Source organism: Orcinus orca, chromosome 7 (genome assembly GCF_937001465.1).
Source record: "Orcinus orca chromosome 7, mOrcOrc1.1, whole genome shotgun sequence".
Lineage (NCBI taxonomy): Eukaryota > Metazoa > Chordata > Mammalia > Artiodactyla > Delphinidae > Orcinus > Orcinus orca.
The window spans coordinates 113,418,473-113,435,080 of NC_064565.1; the positions used below are offsets into that span (position 1 = coordinate 113,418,473).

General features: G+C 54.9%; 1 protein-coding gene across 2 annotated transcripts in view; it reads left to right on the forward strand.

Annotated features, from left to right (window-relative positions):
• The first annotated feature begins 1,260 nt into the window (after window positions 1-1,260).
• EFHD1 (EF-hand domain family member D1) overlaps window positions 1,261-16,608 on the forward strand; it is a 39,314-nt gene continuing 23,966 nt past the window's right edge. Inside the window, exon 1 of one of the 2 annotated variants that reach the window (XM_049712303.1) lies at window positions 1,261-1,654. In XM_049712303.1, the coding sequence (XP_049568260.1) occupies window positions 1,362-1,654 (293 nt within the window). In that variant the 5' untranslated portion in view covers window positions 1,261-1,361. The remainder of the gene's footprint in view (window positions 1,655-16,608) is intronic. The other variant, XM_004262583.3, reaches the window with a different exon arrangement.

The window sequence follows — 16,608 nt, forward strand, 5'->3', positions numbered from 1 at the left end:
TTAAATCTCTTTTTTTGGTGTATGTGTGTGAAATAATGTCACATAAAGTGCTCACAAGTGACAAAAAAAGCAAATCTAGTCACCATCACCAGGTCAGGAAGGGTAGCATCCTGTGGTGTATTTGAAGGGGTCCATCAGTTGCCATTTCAAGCATTAAATCTGATGTAAAAAGGGCCATTTATAAAACCGAATAAAACTGTTTAGTAGCGATGTTAAAAAGATTCTATTTGATCACTTTATTTAAAAACATAATATTTTCCCTAATTAAAAAAAATATATATATATATATATTTTTTTTTTTTTCCCACTAGGCCTCTACACATGCTCAGAACCCCTGGCAGGACCTCTGCGGGCCCTACATGCCTGCATGCCAAGGGCTGGTCCTGGGTTTCAGGCACCCACAGCCAGGTGATGCAGACCTGCCCTGGGTCAGCAGTCCCTGAGGCAGTCAGAACAGAGTGCGTCCCAGTAGGGGCGGATCCGTGTTTACAAGATTCTTCTCAAGGCTTGGCTGACGTAACAGCCATCCTTAGGGCAGTGACGACTGTACTTGTTTTTACCCTCTTGCTAAAAAGGCTGATTTATTTCTTTATTTTCAAGCTTCTTTTTCTTTTCTTTCTTGTGCTTAACAGAAAAAGCCAGAGCCCCTGAAGTGCCGCTGGTGTCTTACCACCAGGAGGGCCACGAGTTTGTCTCCCTTGATTGTTCTTTTTTCGGTTTGCTTATTTGTTTTTAGTATGTTTTGGAAACATTTCTTTTCAGTGAGTGAAATTCAGCTTCCCCTTACCCGCGCTCCCTGCGGGCGCCTCCCTCACCCAGCCCTTTGCGACCACTGGGTGCCACCCGCAGCCTTGGGGACGCGTAGGTGTCATCCTGAGGCGCTCGGCTCCCCCCACTCCCAGTCTGTCCCCCGCCGCGAGCGGCTCCAGTCTGGGCACTTCTGGGGGACGAGAAAGGAACCGCCAGAACGGTACTGAAACTTTTCCCGGTGCCGTTCCCTCGGGGACCACAAGGTCCCTGGGCTCCCTGGGAGCGGGCGGCAAAGTCAGAGTTGATCCGAGGGTCCACTCCTCGTCCCGGGAGGCGCTCAGCTCCCGGTCTTGGAGCCCCGGGTAGTGGAGAGCGGGTCGACGTCCCCGGGACGCGCCGACACCTGTGGCCTCTGGCCGGGCGGGCGGTCCCCGAGCCCCAGCGCCTCCTTAAAGCCGCGGCTCCGCCCCGACCGCCGCCCTCCCCCGCCCCCGCCCACGGTTCCACCCAACCTCCGGGTCCCCGCCGTCTTGGCGAAGTGTCGCAGAGTCGCGAGTCGGCGAGCAACGCGCTGTCAGCCCACTCCCCGCGTCCCCGGATCCACCGCGGCCATGGCCAGCGAGAAGCTGGCGAGCAAACTGCAGCGGCGACTGCATTGGGAGGAGGTGGACGGCGGGCTCCAGCCTGCGCCCCGAGCCGCCCCAGTCCCCGAGCCCCAGCCGCAGCCATCCGCCTGGGCGCCCACCACCAGAGCCGACGCCGAGCTGAGCGCGCAGCTGAACCGACGGCTGGACATCAACGAAGGCGCGGCGCGACCCCGCCGCTGCAAGGTCTTCCACCCCTACTCCGAGTTCCCGGAGTTCAGCCGCCGTCTCATCAAGGACCTGGAGAGCATGTTCAAACTGTAAGCTCTCTGCCGCGTCCTGCGCCGTGCGCCCCCGGGGACCCTGAGCCCGGAAGGGAGGGGGAGGTGGCGGTGGGTTGGTCTTTCTGGCTGGGAGTCCCGGGCCCCGCTTGTGGAGGGGGGGGACACAGGATGGGATAGTGCAGGGGTTCCAGGAGTGTCTTTAGCATTTAACCCCACGCCCCCCAGATCCAGCGCGCCCCGACCGATCCCGGCGCGGTGCGGGGGATCCAGCGGGGCTGGGACACCGAGAGCAGGAGCCGCCGTTCTCCGTGACCGAGGTCAGAAGCTCCCCTTGGGCAGCCGAGCCCGAGTCCGGGGCTCCCGGGTCTGGACGGCGGGTCCCGCCCCCTCTGCGGGCCCGCTCCGAGATTTGCCCAGGGCGCAACTTCTAGGAAACGGAGACGCGCAGCGTCACCTGCCAACTTTAACTTTATCTCCCGAGGGAGAAATTAGCCTCGTTGTCCTTTATCTTTTAAAACAAAGGAGGAAACTTATCCTTGGCTGCCGCGCGGGGTTGGATGTACCAACAGAGCCTGAGAACTGGGAGTTTGTTAAACTCTTCACGAAAGATCAGTACGTTCCTGGAGCGAGCACGTTCAGGGAGCCTCTTGGGAGCGTCGCCTTGGCTGTTGTCCCCCTTCTTGCCTCTTGGGCAGGAGGCGCCCTTCCGGAACCGGACAAGGCAGGTGGCAGCTGGTCCGGCGGGGGCTCATTCCGGTCCTGCCGTGTCAGCCCCCTCGGGCGGTGGAGGCAGCGTAGAGAGACCCCCGGTAGTCGACCTTGTAGCTTGGCAGCTCCCTGGGCCTCAGTTTCTTCATCTAGAGAGTGGGGGAAGTAATCGTCCCTGCCTTTTAAGGCCATAAAGTATTTTGCACACCGTAAGCTCCTAACTGAGCTATTAATATTAGTTCCAGAATTGGGCCAAGACCGGAAAAATGCCTGGGGGAGCGGAGGCCGCCGGCCAGGTCATGCTTGGGGCGGTTTAAAATGCGCTTGGAATGTGTTTGTCCTCCCGTGTGGAGGTTCTATTTAAAGGCGCTCTGGCCGGCGCTGTGTGGCGGGAGCCTGGGCCCCTTCCTGAGGCTGGGCTGTTGTCCAGCCCCAGCCCCTGCGCGGAGGTCAGCAGAGGCTGGTACCCGGAGCCTCCGCATCTTCTCCGCTTCCCTGACACCCCGATTTCCGCGTCCCTGGCTTCCAGGCACTGATCTCTGGTGTTAACACCCGATAGGTATAATTTGGGCCATTAAGGAAGGCTGAGTTGAAGCAAAAGAATGCACTGGGGCAGAGACAGAAAAGTGAATGGTGCGTCACAGCCCCTTTGATTTATTTGGGGTTATGCCTTTCCTGGCATACTGCTCCCCCTCTGGCTGCTCCCAGGTCCCAGCACTTCCTCCCAGTCCAGCTGGCTTCAGAGAGGGCATCTTGGGGACCTTCTTCTTCCAATCACTTTGGGGTGATTCAGATTTCTTTCATTTATTTTTATTACTATTATTTTTTTCTGCAGAACAATCGTTGAAAGGATGTTTGTTTGTTTGTTTGTTGGCTGCCTAAGAGTAATAAAGGGAGTCCACACAATCAGAGGGCCTTGGGAGACCAAGCAAGGTGGCGTTGGCGAGGAAACAGATACCGGAAGAGGGTCAAGCTAAAGGGAAGGCAGTATGTGGTCTGGGGTCCCACAGAGCTGGCAGCCCAGCCTGAGCACGAGACTTCTTCCTCCAGAGCTACTGTGTCAGTCACAAGTCTAGGTTGGGTTTTCTGTCACTTGCAACCAAAATTGGCATAAACAAAAAAGGGATTAATGGGTTCATAAAACTAAAAAAGGACTGGTGTCAGGTATGGCTGGATCAGGGAGCTCAAATGATGCCATCAGAGCTTAATTTCTTTTTCTTAAGCTAGCTTCCTCTCTGTGTTGTCCCCATTCTCAGGTGGCTTATCCCTGGTGGTGGCAGTGTGGCCACAGTAGCTCCAGCAAGTCCAGTGGGAAGAGTAACCACAGCAAAGACCTTACTGTGTGTGTGTCTTTTGTAGCTTTACTATTGCTTCTTATTGGCTCTGAACCAACTGCTGTGGCCAGGGCAGCCCGTTGCTCTGGTTGGCCAGGCCTGAGCCACGTGCCCTACCCCTGCAGAGACTAGCAGGGCGACTGGTAGTGGGGCTCTTGCTGAGGAGGGGGGATTTGTGCTGCTCAATGTGAAGGACCTTCACAGCTCCATCCCGGACCTGACTGTGGGCGGACTCAGGCCTTCAGCCTCCAGTGTCCTGAGGCAGGACTGGCAGCTCCGGTCATCAGGCAGTGGCATCTGAGGCATGAGTAATTGCAAAGAATCCTTCCTGGGGATTTCCCCCCATGTCCTAGAAGGCAGGGGAGGCAAGACTGATCCAGTTACAGTCGGCCAAGTGGTGGCTGGAGACACCAGTGTGGCAGAAGGAGCCTCACAGGCGTAGGGTCAGACAGGGCCTAGGACCTGTGACCCTGGGCAAGCTACATGGTCCCTCAAAGCCTTAGTTTCTTGCTGGTAAGAGTACCACCTTCCCATGAGGGGCAGGTAGCTGCTGTGGCTGCCAGGGGCAGGGGCCACTCGGGGAATGATATTTCCCCCAACAGTGGTTTGGAAAGGCCCCCCCACCCCTTAAACCTAGTATCAAGACCCAATTATCTTGGGACTTCCCTGGTGGGCCAGTGGTTGAGATGCTACACTTCCACTGCAGGGGACACAGGTTCCATCCGTGGTCAGGGAACTAAGGTCCCACATGCTATACAATGCAGCCAAAAAAAAAAAAGAGACCCAATTATCCATCATGAGTTTGAGGAAGGTGGGGCTATAGCCCCCTCATTCCAGGGTCATTAGCTGTGATCAAGGGCAAGTTGCTTAACCACTTCTGTCTTTTCATCTGTAAAACGGGAGCAACCCTTTCTTTCAAGGGTTTGGTGAGAACTGAGTGAGAGGAGGGGGTGGCCAGTGCCAAGTCAGCATGTGACGCGGAACGGGGGCCTTTTGCTGAAGGCTGTCCCCCCCCTCCCTTGGCTCCAGGCCCCATGTCCATGTTTAGAACCCTTCCCGCCCTGCCGAGCCTTCAGGCTGCCATGCTACCCACACCCGGTCCCCCCCTGAGCTTCCAGACTCAGCCTCCTCCAGCTGAGCCCGATGGGGTTCCCCTCAGGTGCTTCCACCCAGTTTCCTCACCTGGGAGGCAGCTGAAACTTTGCTCTCCCCACCCCACCAGGGTCAGGGACTCCCCAGTCCGGGAGATTTTGTCACTTGGGCATCTCTGACACAGCTCTGCTTTTAGTCCTCATCCATCCTTGTTGCCTGGCACGTGGCGGTGACTCTAGTTGATGGACAAACCCCTCATCTCATGGAGGGCCCCCTATGGTCGCTAAGTCAGACCAGCCACCCTGCCACCCCCTGGTCTCTCTGCCGTCCTGCTACCCTGAGCTCCCTCCAGGCGGCCAGCTGGCTCCAGGATCCTCTCTGCCGATCTCGCCAGCCCTGGGGGTTGCCTGCACCCACTGCCCTTGCCCAGGCTGCGGTAGGCTGTGGGCCCCCTCCTACCCGGGAAGGCTGCTGTGGGGCTTGGCATTTGGGGATTTGCCACCCGTTGACCCGGCAGTACCACCTGTCCTGTAGCTGGTCCTCCGCAGCTGATGAGCTGATGAGGTCCCAGCTTTGCTCACAGCCCAGCCCAGCTTTCCTGCTGGCCCTCTTTCATATTTTCCTCTTCCTGCTGTCCTACTTGACTTTTAAAAAATACGGCATGACTTAAAAAAAATTTAAAAAAAAAACCAAAACTACATCTGGGTAGGTCCTCTTGAAAACCTAATTTTTGCTCACATCCCCCTCCCCACACACACTCTTGCGTCGAAACTTTTCTGAGCACGCTTTGGCCACTCTCTGAGGGCTGGGCAAGCGGATCCCTTTGTGGTGCCTCTTCTTCCTGGAGAAGCCCTGGGCATGCCCACCCCTCCCCGACTCGTCTCCCTGCCCTGTGGGTGTGTCACTCTGCCCTCACCCTGTCCGGTCAGCAGCTGCTCATTGCCACACATCTGCCCCCAACTGAAATGTGTCTTTTTCTTTTTCCTTTGGTTTTTATGCATAAATTAAAAAAAATCATGTGAAAAATCTCAACTTGTTTTTCATGCTTTCCACATTCTATCCATTGCAGAACCAGGCTTCCTGGGTTCAGACCCCAACTCTACCACTTGCTACTTGGAAGGTTACTTTGGGAAGGTTACTACTGAAAAGCTCTGTGCCTCGGTTTCCCCTTATGTCAAGTGGGGATAGAAAAGTACCTGCCTTGTGAGTTTATTGTGGGGATTAAATAAATTCATGTATGTGAAGCAGTTAGCTCCATGCTTGGCCCGTGCGTGGTGAGACCAGTAAGTTTCAGGCACTAATTTTCACAGCCATAATTTTGGTGGATGTGCAAATTGTATGTTGTCCTTTTTGTTAAATAATTTACAAACACTTTGCAATGTCTGGTTTCTCCTTTGAAGCTGATTTCACCTACAGCTTGAGCTGTGGAGTGGGGATGTGGCCGCTTGGTGGGTAATTGGTCCCCCTGGGACTGTCCCCAGGGCTCTGTTGAGGGGACTTACTCGTTCTACTTCTGGGTGAGTGGATGAGTGTCCTAGGGCTGCTGTAACAAGGAGCACAAGCTGGTGGTTTAAAACAAGAGAGATGTATTCTCTTACCGTTCTGGAGGCTGGACTCTGAAATCAAGGTATCAGAAGGGCCATGCTTGCTCCAAAGCCTCTAGGGAAGAACCCTTGCATGCCTCTTCTAGCTTCTGATGGTTGCCAGCAATTCTCGGCATCCCTGGCTTGCAAACGCGTCACTCTAGTCCCTGTCTGATAGTCACATGGTGTTCCCTGTGTGTGTGTTCACATGGCCTTCTTGTAAAGACACTAGTCCTTGGATTTAGGGCCCACCCTAATCCAGTATGACTTCTTCGTTTTGTGTTTTTTTGGGCCATGCTGCGTGGCTTGCAGGATCTTACTTCCCTGACCAGGGATCGAACCTGGGCCACGGCAGTGAAAATGCTGAGTCCTGACCACCAGACCGCCAGGGAATTCCACAGAATGACATTTTAATTCAATTTATTATATCTGCAAAGATCCTATTTCCAAATAGGTCACATTCTGAAGTTCTAGATGGCTGTGAATTTTTGGGGTGGGGGGACCCTCTTCAACCCCTTACTGCCCCTGGGCAGAGGTGCTCTGTCTATGTGCATCATGACATGTCAGAATCTTAACCACTTTAGATTGTTCAGGTGATTTAGGAGGTCTGAGATGTAACCAAAGCCAGAATGATTCCTACCCTCAACAGAAGGGGGATCAGTCTTCTCAAAGCCTGACCCTATTTCAAATGGAGTTGCCATCTAACTACAAAAAACAATACCAATAGAAAGCCCCCAACTTGTGCCAGGAGTGCACTTACTTTCAGCAAGAATTTCACTTTTAATCTGTTTCTAGATCCAGATTCTGATGTCGCCTTAGAGTTCACTCAGAACCTGACTTGACCAGAACAAAGTACGCCTGTTCTTTTTGCCCGGGGCTATATAGATTTATGCAGACACTGCAAAACGTGCTTTGATCTTTGCAGTTTGATTTTCCTATTTAAAAGTATTTCACTTAGGGATCTCTTACATTTTCAAGGTTTAAAAAACCCTGGATCCTTTCCAGCCTGTGAACACATCAGCTTCTTGGAGCGGGGGGTCATTTATTTGCCTTCGTATTGTTGGGACCTACTACAAATGAGCCTGGTGTGTTGTAGAAGAGAGAGAATTTTCTAATGAGTGTGGGAAGCCAGAGGCGTCACCAGAGAAAGTTCCCTCTCCGTTTCCAAGAGTGTTACTGGATAGGCTGGGCCAAGAGAATAGTGGCCTGATTTTAAACGAAGAGTGAGAAGGCCCCAGAGAAACTGACTCTACCGTGTGTGTCCAGGGCTGTAATACGAGCTGGTGGAGCGGTGAAGGTTAGACAGGAAATTTTAATTACCTTGGGCTTATCCAGATGCCCCTTTCAAAGGGAGGTAATGAGGGCAGCCACTTAAGGGTGGACCCAAATACAGCATCTTAAAATGCAGCTGTGATGTTCTTGCAGCATAGTAAAAGCTTGTGTTTCAATGCCCCAGAGAGAGGGTGGGGAGAGGAGCCTTTGGCTGTGGGAAAGTTGTCTTTTTATCAGAATCGGAAATGATGACATCATGGATGCCCTGCCAGGACTTGACTCCCCATCACTGCTGAACCCCGAAAAGGCAGGGCTGCCCTGGAACTCTTCATTTCTCATCTCCCCCCCCCCCAGTTTCTTCTTCTCCTCCCTAGACTTTTCTCTGAGGGAGGGAGGAAGGGGTGTGGACTTGGAGGGCTGGGAATTTGCCAAAGGGGTGAAGGGAGCCCCGTTAAGGAGGTTTACTGGGGAGGTGGATCTTTATCTGTGTCTTTTGAGCGAATTGCCTTATACACAGGGAAAGGTGGATGGAAGTAACTGGAAGTTAGTTCAGTGATTTTTTTCCCCCTTAGAGAAAGGCGAGGGCTTCTGACTCTCCTGATTGTGTCTTTAGTGCACGGTGACCCACCTTAGAGTTGAAATTCCCTCACCTGCACTGGAGTTTGCACCTTTGACTGTTCTGCTTGAAGGTGGGGCAGGAGAACCCAGGGCTTGTCTGAATTCCTGGCGGGCAGTCAGCCAGAACCCAGGCTGGCTTCTGTTTGGGGCCTTGGTCTCCGGCAGAAAGACGCTGTAACTGGGAACTATTTCTTAGAGAGGTTTAAGCACTGGTTTTCTTTGCCCAGAGTATGATGTCGGGGTGGCTGGAAGCAGGTGCCACTGTTTCTGGCAGTTTTATCTTGGCAGAGAGTTTCCTTTCTCCTCATTCCTTGCTCCTTACCTCCTTTCTCTGGGAAGCCTCCTCCACCCTCCTTATTACAGAGCATCACATTTTGTGAGAATTCGAGTGACTTATTAAAATCTTACATAATGCCAAAAAAAAAAAAAAGTCCTTTCTCTCTTGCAAAATTAGTTAAGTGCCTAGTTTCAAAGCGTTAAGGTCCAGGGGACTCTAACTTTATTTATACTCTTAGCCCTGTGATACCTCCCCACCCCCCAGACTAACTAGTAAATAGAAATACCATCTTCCATTGAATTTGGGGGGCTTGGTGGACACGGGCTACATCGTGTGTGGTTTCACGGCGTGGCTGAACCAGTGATCTCTAAGGATGTATCGAATGAATCAGGTCTCAGGCTCTGGAGCTAGTGGCCGCCAGGCCTGTCCGTGACTTGGGGAAAGAGATACTCCGTGTAGGATCCCAGCACACACGCTAGGTTTTACACAGCTTGCTATTATTAGCTTCCTGCTTCATGAATATCTGTGTATCAGGTGCACTCCTGCAGGCTCACACTCTGCAGCCTCCCCCTGCTTCTGTGTCCCTTCAGTGTTGGTGATTGAAGGGCTCCCCTGGTCCTAAATGCTAGATGGTCCTTGGAAGGCCTACATACAGGGATATCTGAGTTGTTGGAGCGTGGACTGTGCCATCCTGCAGGATGAAACTCTACCTGTGCCCAATGGCCTGCCAAGACGCAGACCCAAGTCCCGCACTGAATCCTTCTTTGGTTCCGAGGCCTCACGGACCTTCTGTGACCCCTTTCCCGGGGCTCCCGCCCCTGGGCTCCCGTGGCCAGCGCGGTGTGCACATTTGCTAATGTCTGCTCCTGGGATACCATGATGATGAGAAGGATGAGCCTCTTTCTCACCCGCTGTCTATGAGCTGTTCATTCATCAGTTTTCTCATTCATTCGGTGAAGCACATGCCAGGTGCTGGTATTATACAGATTGCTCTGGAGGGGTTTCTGCCCTCGAGAAGCTCTATGAACTCTGAACAATGGGCTGGATTTAACATGATGCTGCTTGACAGGGAAGGATGCAAATCCTGGAAAAGCCATCCACCACCCATGTATAAGAAACCCCGGGTAGCCTAGCAGACACTGTGAAGATGCTGCATTCAGGGCAGGGGGTCGTGGTCTTTCTGGACAAAGCCAGGGAGGAGCAGCCAGCCAGGACTGGGAAGGGGTTCAGGCCCTCGAAGGATCAAAGGCCTTGGGGCCGAGGCTCCTGGAGCCAGAGGATGGGGGCTGAGAGTTTGAAGTCTGTGGGGATCTGCTCGACCTCAGGGGGCAGAAGGTGGGTAATGAGGGTTCAGTGAAAGGAAGCCACGGCCTTGGTTCAGCGTAGAGAAGAAAGAACTTTCTCATGGTTGGAGTTGTTGAAAAATAAAAAGAATGGTCTCAAAGGTGGTAAGCCCCTTTCTCTGGAGTTCCATTGGAAGGTGTGGTCTGTCTTCGTGGAGTGAGAGTTTTGCAGCAAGGAAGGGTTGGGAGGCTCTTGGAAGGCTGGGGGTCAGGCTGTACGACGGTCAAAGTTCCTTCTGGGCCAGGGTTGGGCCAGCTTGGTCTGTAAAGGGCCAGGTAGTAAATCTATTTTGGCCTTGTGGGCCCTAGGTTCTCTGTTGCCACTGCTCAACTCTGCCACTGTGACCGAAAGTAGCTGCAGACGATACGTCAAGGGACCTAAACTAACTGGCGTGTCTGTGTCCGGATAAGACCTGGTGAGCAGAATCTGCCCGCAGGCTATAGTTTGCCGGCCCCTGTTCCAGGCAACTGCTTTGGAATCTTCTGAATCCTGAGCCCTGTGAGTCGTCGGTGGTCTTGCTCACCCCTTTCCTCACTTCTCGGCCTTTCTCCCTGTCAGTGGCCTGTGGTTTCACTGGCTGGGGCAGACCTGGAGCCCCCAGCGGAAGAAGAGGCAGAAGCAGAAGTGGATGGCAGAGGGATCCCAGAGCTCTAGGACCCCAGAGTTGCTTCTGGAAGATTATTGCTTAAGTAGGAGGAACATATGTATCTGCTTCTCCTGCCACTTAAGAGGGCCGGGCAGCTGGTGCCCTGCAGCTGGGATCCCTGGGTGACACTCTGCACCCTGGAAGGGCTGCCTTGGTGTTACTTCCTCTGAAAGGTGGTCCAAGGTGTGTTTGAGCCGGGCTGTGGTCAGGAAGGGCTTAGGGACTTCCCTGGCGGTCCAGCGGTTAGGACTCTGTGCTTCCACTGCAGAGGGCACGGGTTCGATCCTTGGTCTGGGAACTAAGATCCCACAAGCTGCGTGGTGAGGCCAAAAACAAAAAACAAAGAACAAAAGCCCTCCAGATGTAAAGGAAAACGAAAACTAACTTGGTTGCACAGAGACCTTGGCCTTGGGTGTCTGCCTCCTTGAGCCCCGTGGCTAAAGCAGGTGTCCTTCATCTCAAGTCTTTGGACCCTCCCCCTTCCCCCTAGCCCCCCTTCCAACCTCCCTTATTCCCTGTATCATCATGAGTCGAGTGCCTCTGATTTCCTCTCCTTTTAGAAGGGTCTCCAGGTGGAGAGGCGGGAGTGCATGTGGCCAGCGCCATCTTTGGTGCGCGTCACCTGCACTGATGGCTCTCGTTCCTTTCAGTGCCTGCCTCATGTTCTGCTGCTAATGGCCCTTCTCTCAGTGTGGAGGCCTTTGTACAAGTCGTGGGTGGGTAGGTGTGTGTGTTGGGGGGTGTCCAGGCCTGGTTTTATTTTCTTTCAGTCTCCGCCTAGCTGCCCCCCGTGTTGCTGAATGAAGGTAAATTCTTTGATTTTGGAGGCAAGGACTGCGTGGTCTGTCTCCACACAAGGCTGCCTCTGGCTGACACTATGTCCTTAGCACTCTGCCAGCTCAGATCAGGTTTGCAGGAAGTAGAAGGATGTCGTTCAGGACTTATAAACTGTCACATGCCTAAGGCCGGCCCTGCTGCCCCTTCCTGGTCAGAATGGCAAGGGACCCCAGGGCTGATTGGGGGTTGATCCTAGCCTTGGGATTAGGCAACTCCCGGGGCCCCCCAGCCCCACCTGGCAATTCTCACTGAACACTGTGCCTGGGACCATGGTCCCCGGTCATCAACCCTCTACCAGCAAGATCTGGCTGCTGACAGGCTCAGCTCTGCGCCCTCAGGGACATGGTGAGCTCTGTCTCAGCCTTGGAGAGGTGCTGGCCCCTGATCCTGTGCAGCTCTGTCCATCTTGGCCTCAGTGACAGGGTCTCTGTCCCCTCCCTAAATGGTTCATACTCCCCCCACCCTTTCCTACAAGGGCCAACTTTATTGAGCACAGCCACTGCTAAGAGCCACTGCGTATAGAGCACCTACTGTGTGCAGGCACCGTTCTTGGCATTTACACATCGTAAGCACTGTGAGATGGTGCTTTTATCATCCCTCATTTTACTGATGGGGACCGTGGGACGAAGTTCAGACTCTTCACGCTGACCCTCAAGGCCGGTCACAGCTGGCTACTGCATTCTTCTCTCTCGCTGGCTGCCCCAGCCCGACCCCATTCTCGCTGGGCTGTTGGCGCTCCACAGTCTCTCTCCCATAACCCCCAATTTCCAGTCTGTCCATTATTGTTGATTCTTAGGAGGTTCCCCTCCCCCTCCTCCCAGGTGTTTGCCCTGGGAAAGCAGGGTCCGCTCTTTAAGGTTGAGTGTGGCTGACTTCTTTCTTCCTTCAGTCCCCAGGGCTGGACCCAGGGCCACAGGCAGGGCAGGGGATCCTTGACCTCTGTAGAGGGGCCTGAGCTTTGCTTCTGGAGCTGCCCTGAGGCCCTAATTACGGCCCCAGTGGAGCTTCCCAGCTCCCAGGGCTGTCAGGAATAGGAGCCTTCGGTGGGGTTGTGCAGTCCCCTCCGGCAGTGCCACCAACCGCGTGACACAGGGCACATGCCTGTAAGTGAGATGCGGAAAAAGGAAAGTGACCACCTTCTCAGGTTGTCCCCAAGATCGCGTGACCACTTGGTGTGCAGTCACAACCTTAATTAGGTCACTCCAGTTCCAGCCCCAGGTTCTTTCCACTGAGGGAGCTGCAGGTCCAGGCCCCTAGCAGGGCTGCTGGATTTAAGGTGGTACCAGCCCAGAGGAAGGACACTGGAAAGGGGCCACCAGCAGGGAAGCTGTGGGTGGAGGCTCTGAAGACCCAGAGGCTGGCAGCCCAGGTGCTTTTCCTTTCTATGTGGAAGGACGGCTGAGTCCCCCCGACAGTCCACTTCCACTGGGCCTGTAGGCCCTGACCTCCCCCTCCCTCAGGGCCTCCCCCTGGCCATTTCCCTCCCTGGCTCCTGGGCTTGGGAGTCGAGGGAGAGTGGGTCACTACCGGGGCTGCACCAGGCCTGACTGGGTCTGGGGGTGGAAACCCCGGGTTGTTTGGGGGCACCCGTCCCCCGAGATCCACAGGGTTCCTGGGGATTCCCAGGCAAACTAGGTTTCCAGAGGCACCTCTGGCCCAGTTTCCCAGCCCATCAGGCCTTTTATAGGAGGTGTTGGGAGCCAAGGGGAGACACCCCATTACCACAGCAAAGAACCACCCTTGCTCATTTCGACACCCCTGATCAGAAGAGCCCTATGGCCTCCCCATCGCCTCCATCAGGGTGTGCTCAGGGCGGGCGTCCCCTGGGATGCCCTCCTCCCCCTCCTTCCTGGATGGATAGCCGGTAACTCTAAATTCCCAGATCCACTTGCTCCATCCCCTGTTCCCAAGTGAGTCCCCAGCCGCCTGTACTTATCCAAACCCAGCAAAGGTGCCCCGACTTCAAAAGGACCAAGGGGAGACCCCAGGATTAGGGTCCTTCTCTTAATGAGCCAAAACTAAAAAAGTGAACCCTTACTCATGCGCTTAAGGATAAGCTGAGAGTTTATCTGTCTTCCTGTCATCTTGGCAGCACCTGGACAAAGCCCAGAGAGTAACTCGCCCAAGGACACACAGCACAGGATGTCACCGGGGCCTTGAACCAGGGCAGTCTGACCCCAGGAGCTCACTGCCAGCCCCTGCTGCCCTCCACCTTCCTCAGGAGGAGCCCAGCAAGGCTCCAGTAGACCGAATTGTTCCCTGCTGCATTTGCCAGGTCAGAAGCTTTCCAAGGCTTGTCCCTCTCTACCTGGTCACTCGTGGGCTCTTGGCATCTGTGCCCTCAGTGTGGCTGAAGCCCTTAGCACTCCCGGCCTAGTAACTGGTTGCCACTGGCACGTTCCTTTGGAGGGCGGTCACGGGGCCTGGCTTGCTTTGTTTCCACACTGGGTTGCTGGCATCAGTGGGAGAGTTTGCGTGGAGCTGAAACCTCCCAATCTGAGGTCTTTTCCACTACTGGGCTACGGCAGCCAGTCTGAGAGCGCGAGGCTGGGGGAGCTTGGTGCACCGTCTGCTCTCTCTCCTTCTGAATCCGCGTGGGAGTCCCTGGCAGGTGCAGTGCACTCTCACTGCAGGCATTTGGGACAAAGAGGATTTCCCTGCTCGTCTCAAAAGCCTGGGTAGCAGCTGCCTGACTCTGCATCCCCTCTGCTGTCTTGCGGGGCCCTGAGCACACAGTGGGTGCTCTGTGGGGGTGGGGATGGCCCCTCAGCTCTGCCCTGCCACCTTCCCTTTTTTTATGAACTTCCAGACACCACGTACAGAACTATAGGAGACTGTGGTTGGGGAGACCCAACTGGTCTCCTGCAGCCTGTAAAGATGTTGGCCTCTTACCAGAAAAAGAAGGATATTTCCCAGGAGTGAGTCCCCGCAGCACTGGCTGTGCACAGGACAGGTGAAGCTGGCGCTCACCTGCCCCCAGGGCCACTCCCAGCTCACCTTCTCTCTCCCTGCATCTCTCCACAGTGAGGACTGCTGCATGCCCCCCACTGCTCACTCCACTCTCCCCCGCTACTGCCCCCCTAAATCCATCCTGCACATCAAGCCGAGGGGTCTTTCTGAGACAGCCATCTGATGTCACTTCTCTGCTTCACACTCTTTTTGTTTGTTTGTTTGTTTTTGTTTTTGTTTTTGCGGTACGTGGGCCTCTCACTGTTGTGGCCTCTCCCACTGCGGAGCACAGGCTCCGGACGCGCAGGCTCAGCGGCCATGGCTCACGGGTCCAGCCGCTCCGCGGCATGTGGGATCTTCCCGGACCGGGGCACGAACCCGTGTCCCCTGCATCGGCAGGCGGACTCTCAACCACTGCGCCACCAGGGAAGCCCTCTGCTTCACACTCTTTGAGGGTTGCCCCTCTTACCCGTAAGAAGACACAGCTCTCCCAGAATGCCTTGTGGGAGCTGGCCCCCTCCCCCCTTCTGGGACATCCCGGCACCTCTGGACTGCACTGGTGACAGGGGCTCCCTCCCACGGCTCTGCACACTCACTCCTGTTAGAGCCAGCTCTGCCCATGCTCCGGCCTTATCACAGCTCAACTGTCTGTACATCTGCCTCCCCGCTGGGACTGGTCTTTGTGCTTTTCTTCTGCTCTGGAGAGGCCCCAGGTAGATGTGAGCCAGGTGACTCGAAGAGCCAGGCGTTCATCCCACAAAGGCGGCTGGGAGCAGCCTGATTGGAAATCAGACTCTGGGCTCAAAAGCTTTTGTACTTAATTCCTCGGGGTCCCCCTTCCTCGCACCCTGCTTTCTTTTACTTTGCATGTAGTTGTAACACACTTGGAGATGTGGTTTCTCAGTCTGCAGCAAATCAGAAGGAAGGGAGGGAGGGAGGGAGGAGGGGAGGGAGGGAGAAAGAGAGGGAGAAAGGGAGGGAGAGAGGGAGGGAGAGAGAGAGGAAAGAAAGGGCAGATAATTGGACAGCTAAGGGGGACCTACACAAAAGAGGGGAAACCAGGACCTCAGAGAAGGGGCAGGCAGCGAAGCACGGAGGAACGGCAGTCCTATGGGCTCGGGGGCCCCTGAGGCTCATCTGGATGGGCACAGCCAGGGTCACCCACGGGAGAAGCAGGAAAGCCCCAGGAAGGGCTGCCTGCTCTGGGGACAGTCTGGCACAGTGCCCTTCTCCTACTTGAAAGAGCCTGGGCCACACGGGGCATCTTGTGAAAATGCAGGTTCTGATTCAGCAGGTCTGGGAGGGGACCTGAAATTCTGCCTTTCGAATAATCCTGGATGACCGTGATGCTGCTGGTCCGGGGACCACACTTTGAGTGGCTGCCAGAGCCAGGCTGTCTGAAAAGGCAGTGCATGTTTCCCATACAAGACCTTTCTGGAGACAAGCCGGTGTGTTCCCATGTTCTGGGTCTCTGGGGTGCAGGCGGTTCCCCCCAGCACTAAGAGTAAGGCATTTTCTGGGGCAATCCTCCTGAGAACCCCCGTACCCCCTGGGGATCCCTGGGGAGTTTCTGATGGCTGAGTTTCAGGCAGACAAAGGCTGCCCTGCTTCTTTCTTCCTTGATAGCAGGATTATTCTGGGCAGGTGAAAACCAAGAAAACCCAGGGGCTCTGCACAGTGGAGCTGAGAGAGCAAGCCATTCACGGACCAGCACGGGGCGGACATTGGAAACCAGCCCCTGAGGCCTTGCTGCTGTCTCCTTACTGGCAGGCCTTCGGTGGGGTGAGGATTTAGGGTCACCTGGGCCCCTCTGGCCAGGCCACGGGCTTTCCCAGGTCATAGACACTCAGGGTGGTGGGCCCAGTGTTCAGGGATCTCAGCCCATCCTGCCTCAATCCACCCCATTCCCCTGACCAGTGATGGCCCCAATCAGTTGAGTTGGGAAGCCTTTTCAAGTGAGCCCTTGGAGGACAGATGTGATGCTCTCATACAGGACAGGCGGGGCGATGAGAGTCACTCATCAAGGGCTTCCTGGAAATTCAGCCGAAGGGGTCGCAGCAGCCTGTGGATTCGGGTTTCCCCCAGAATGCTAAAGATGGTAGAGGCTGTTTGAGGCCAGTGGGTGTGGGCAGCTCATCAGAGCAGCAGCCCTGGAAGTTGTCTGCTTCCTCTTCACAGCTGCAGACAGGTCCTACTTTTAAATATAGCTCCCTCCCATTGCTTGCTTACTGGGTGCCGGGGGCCGGTGCTGGCGTGTTATCTCCTGTTGGCCCGTCTACAGCTCTGCAAGGCACAGGCAGCTCAGTTAGAGTCAGCCTGCAGTGGGCTCG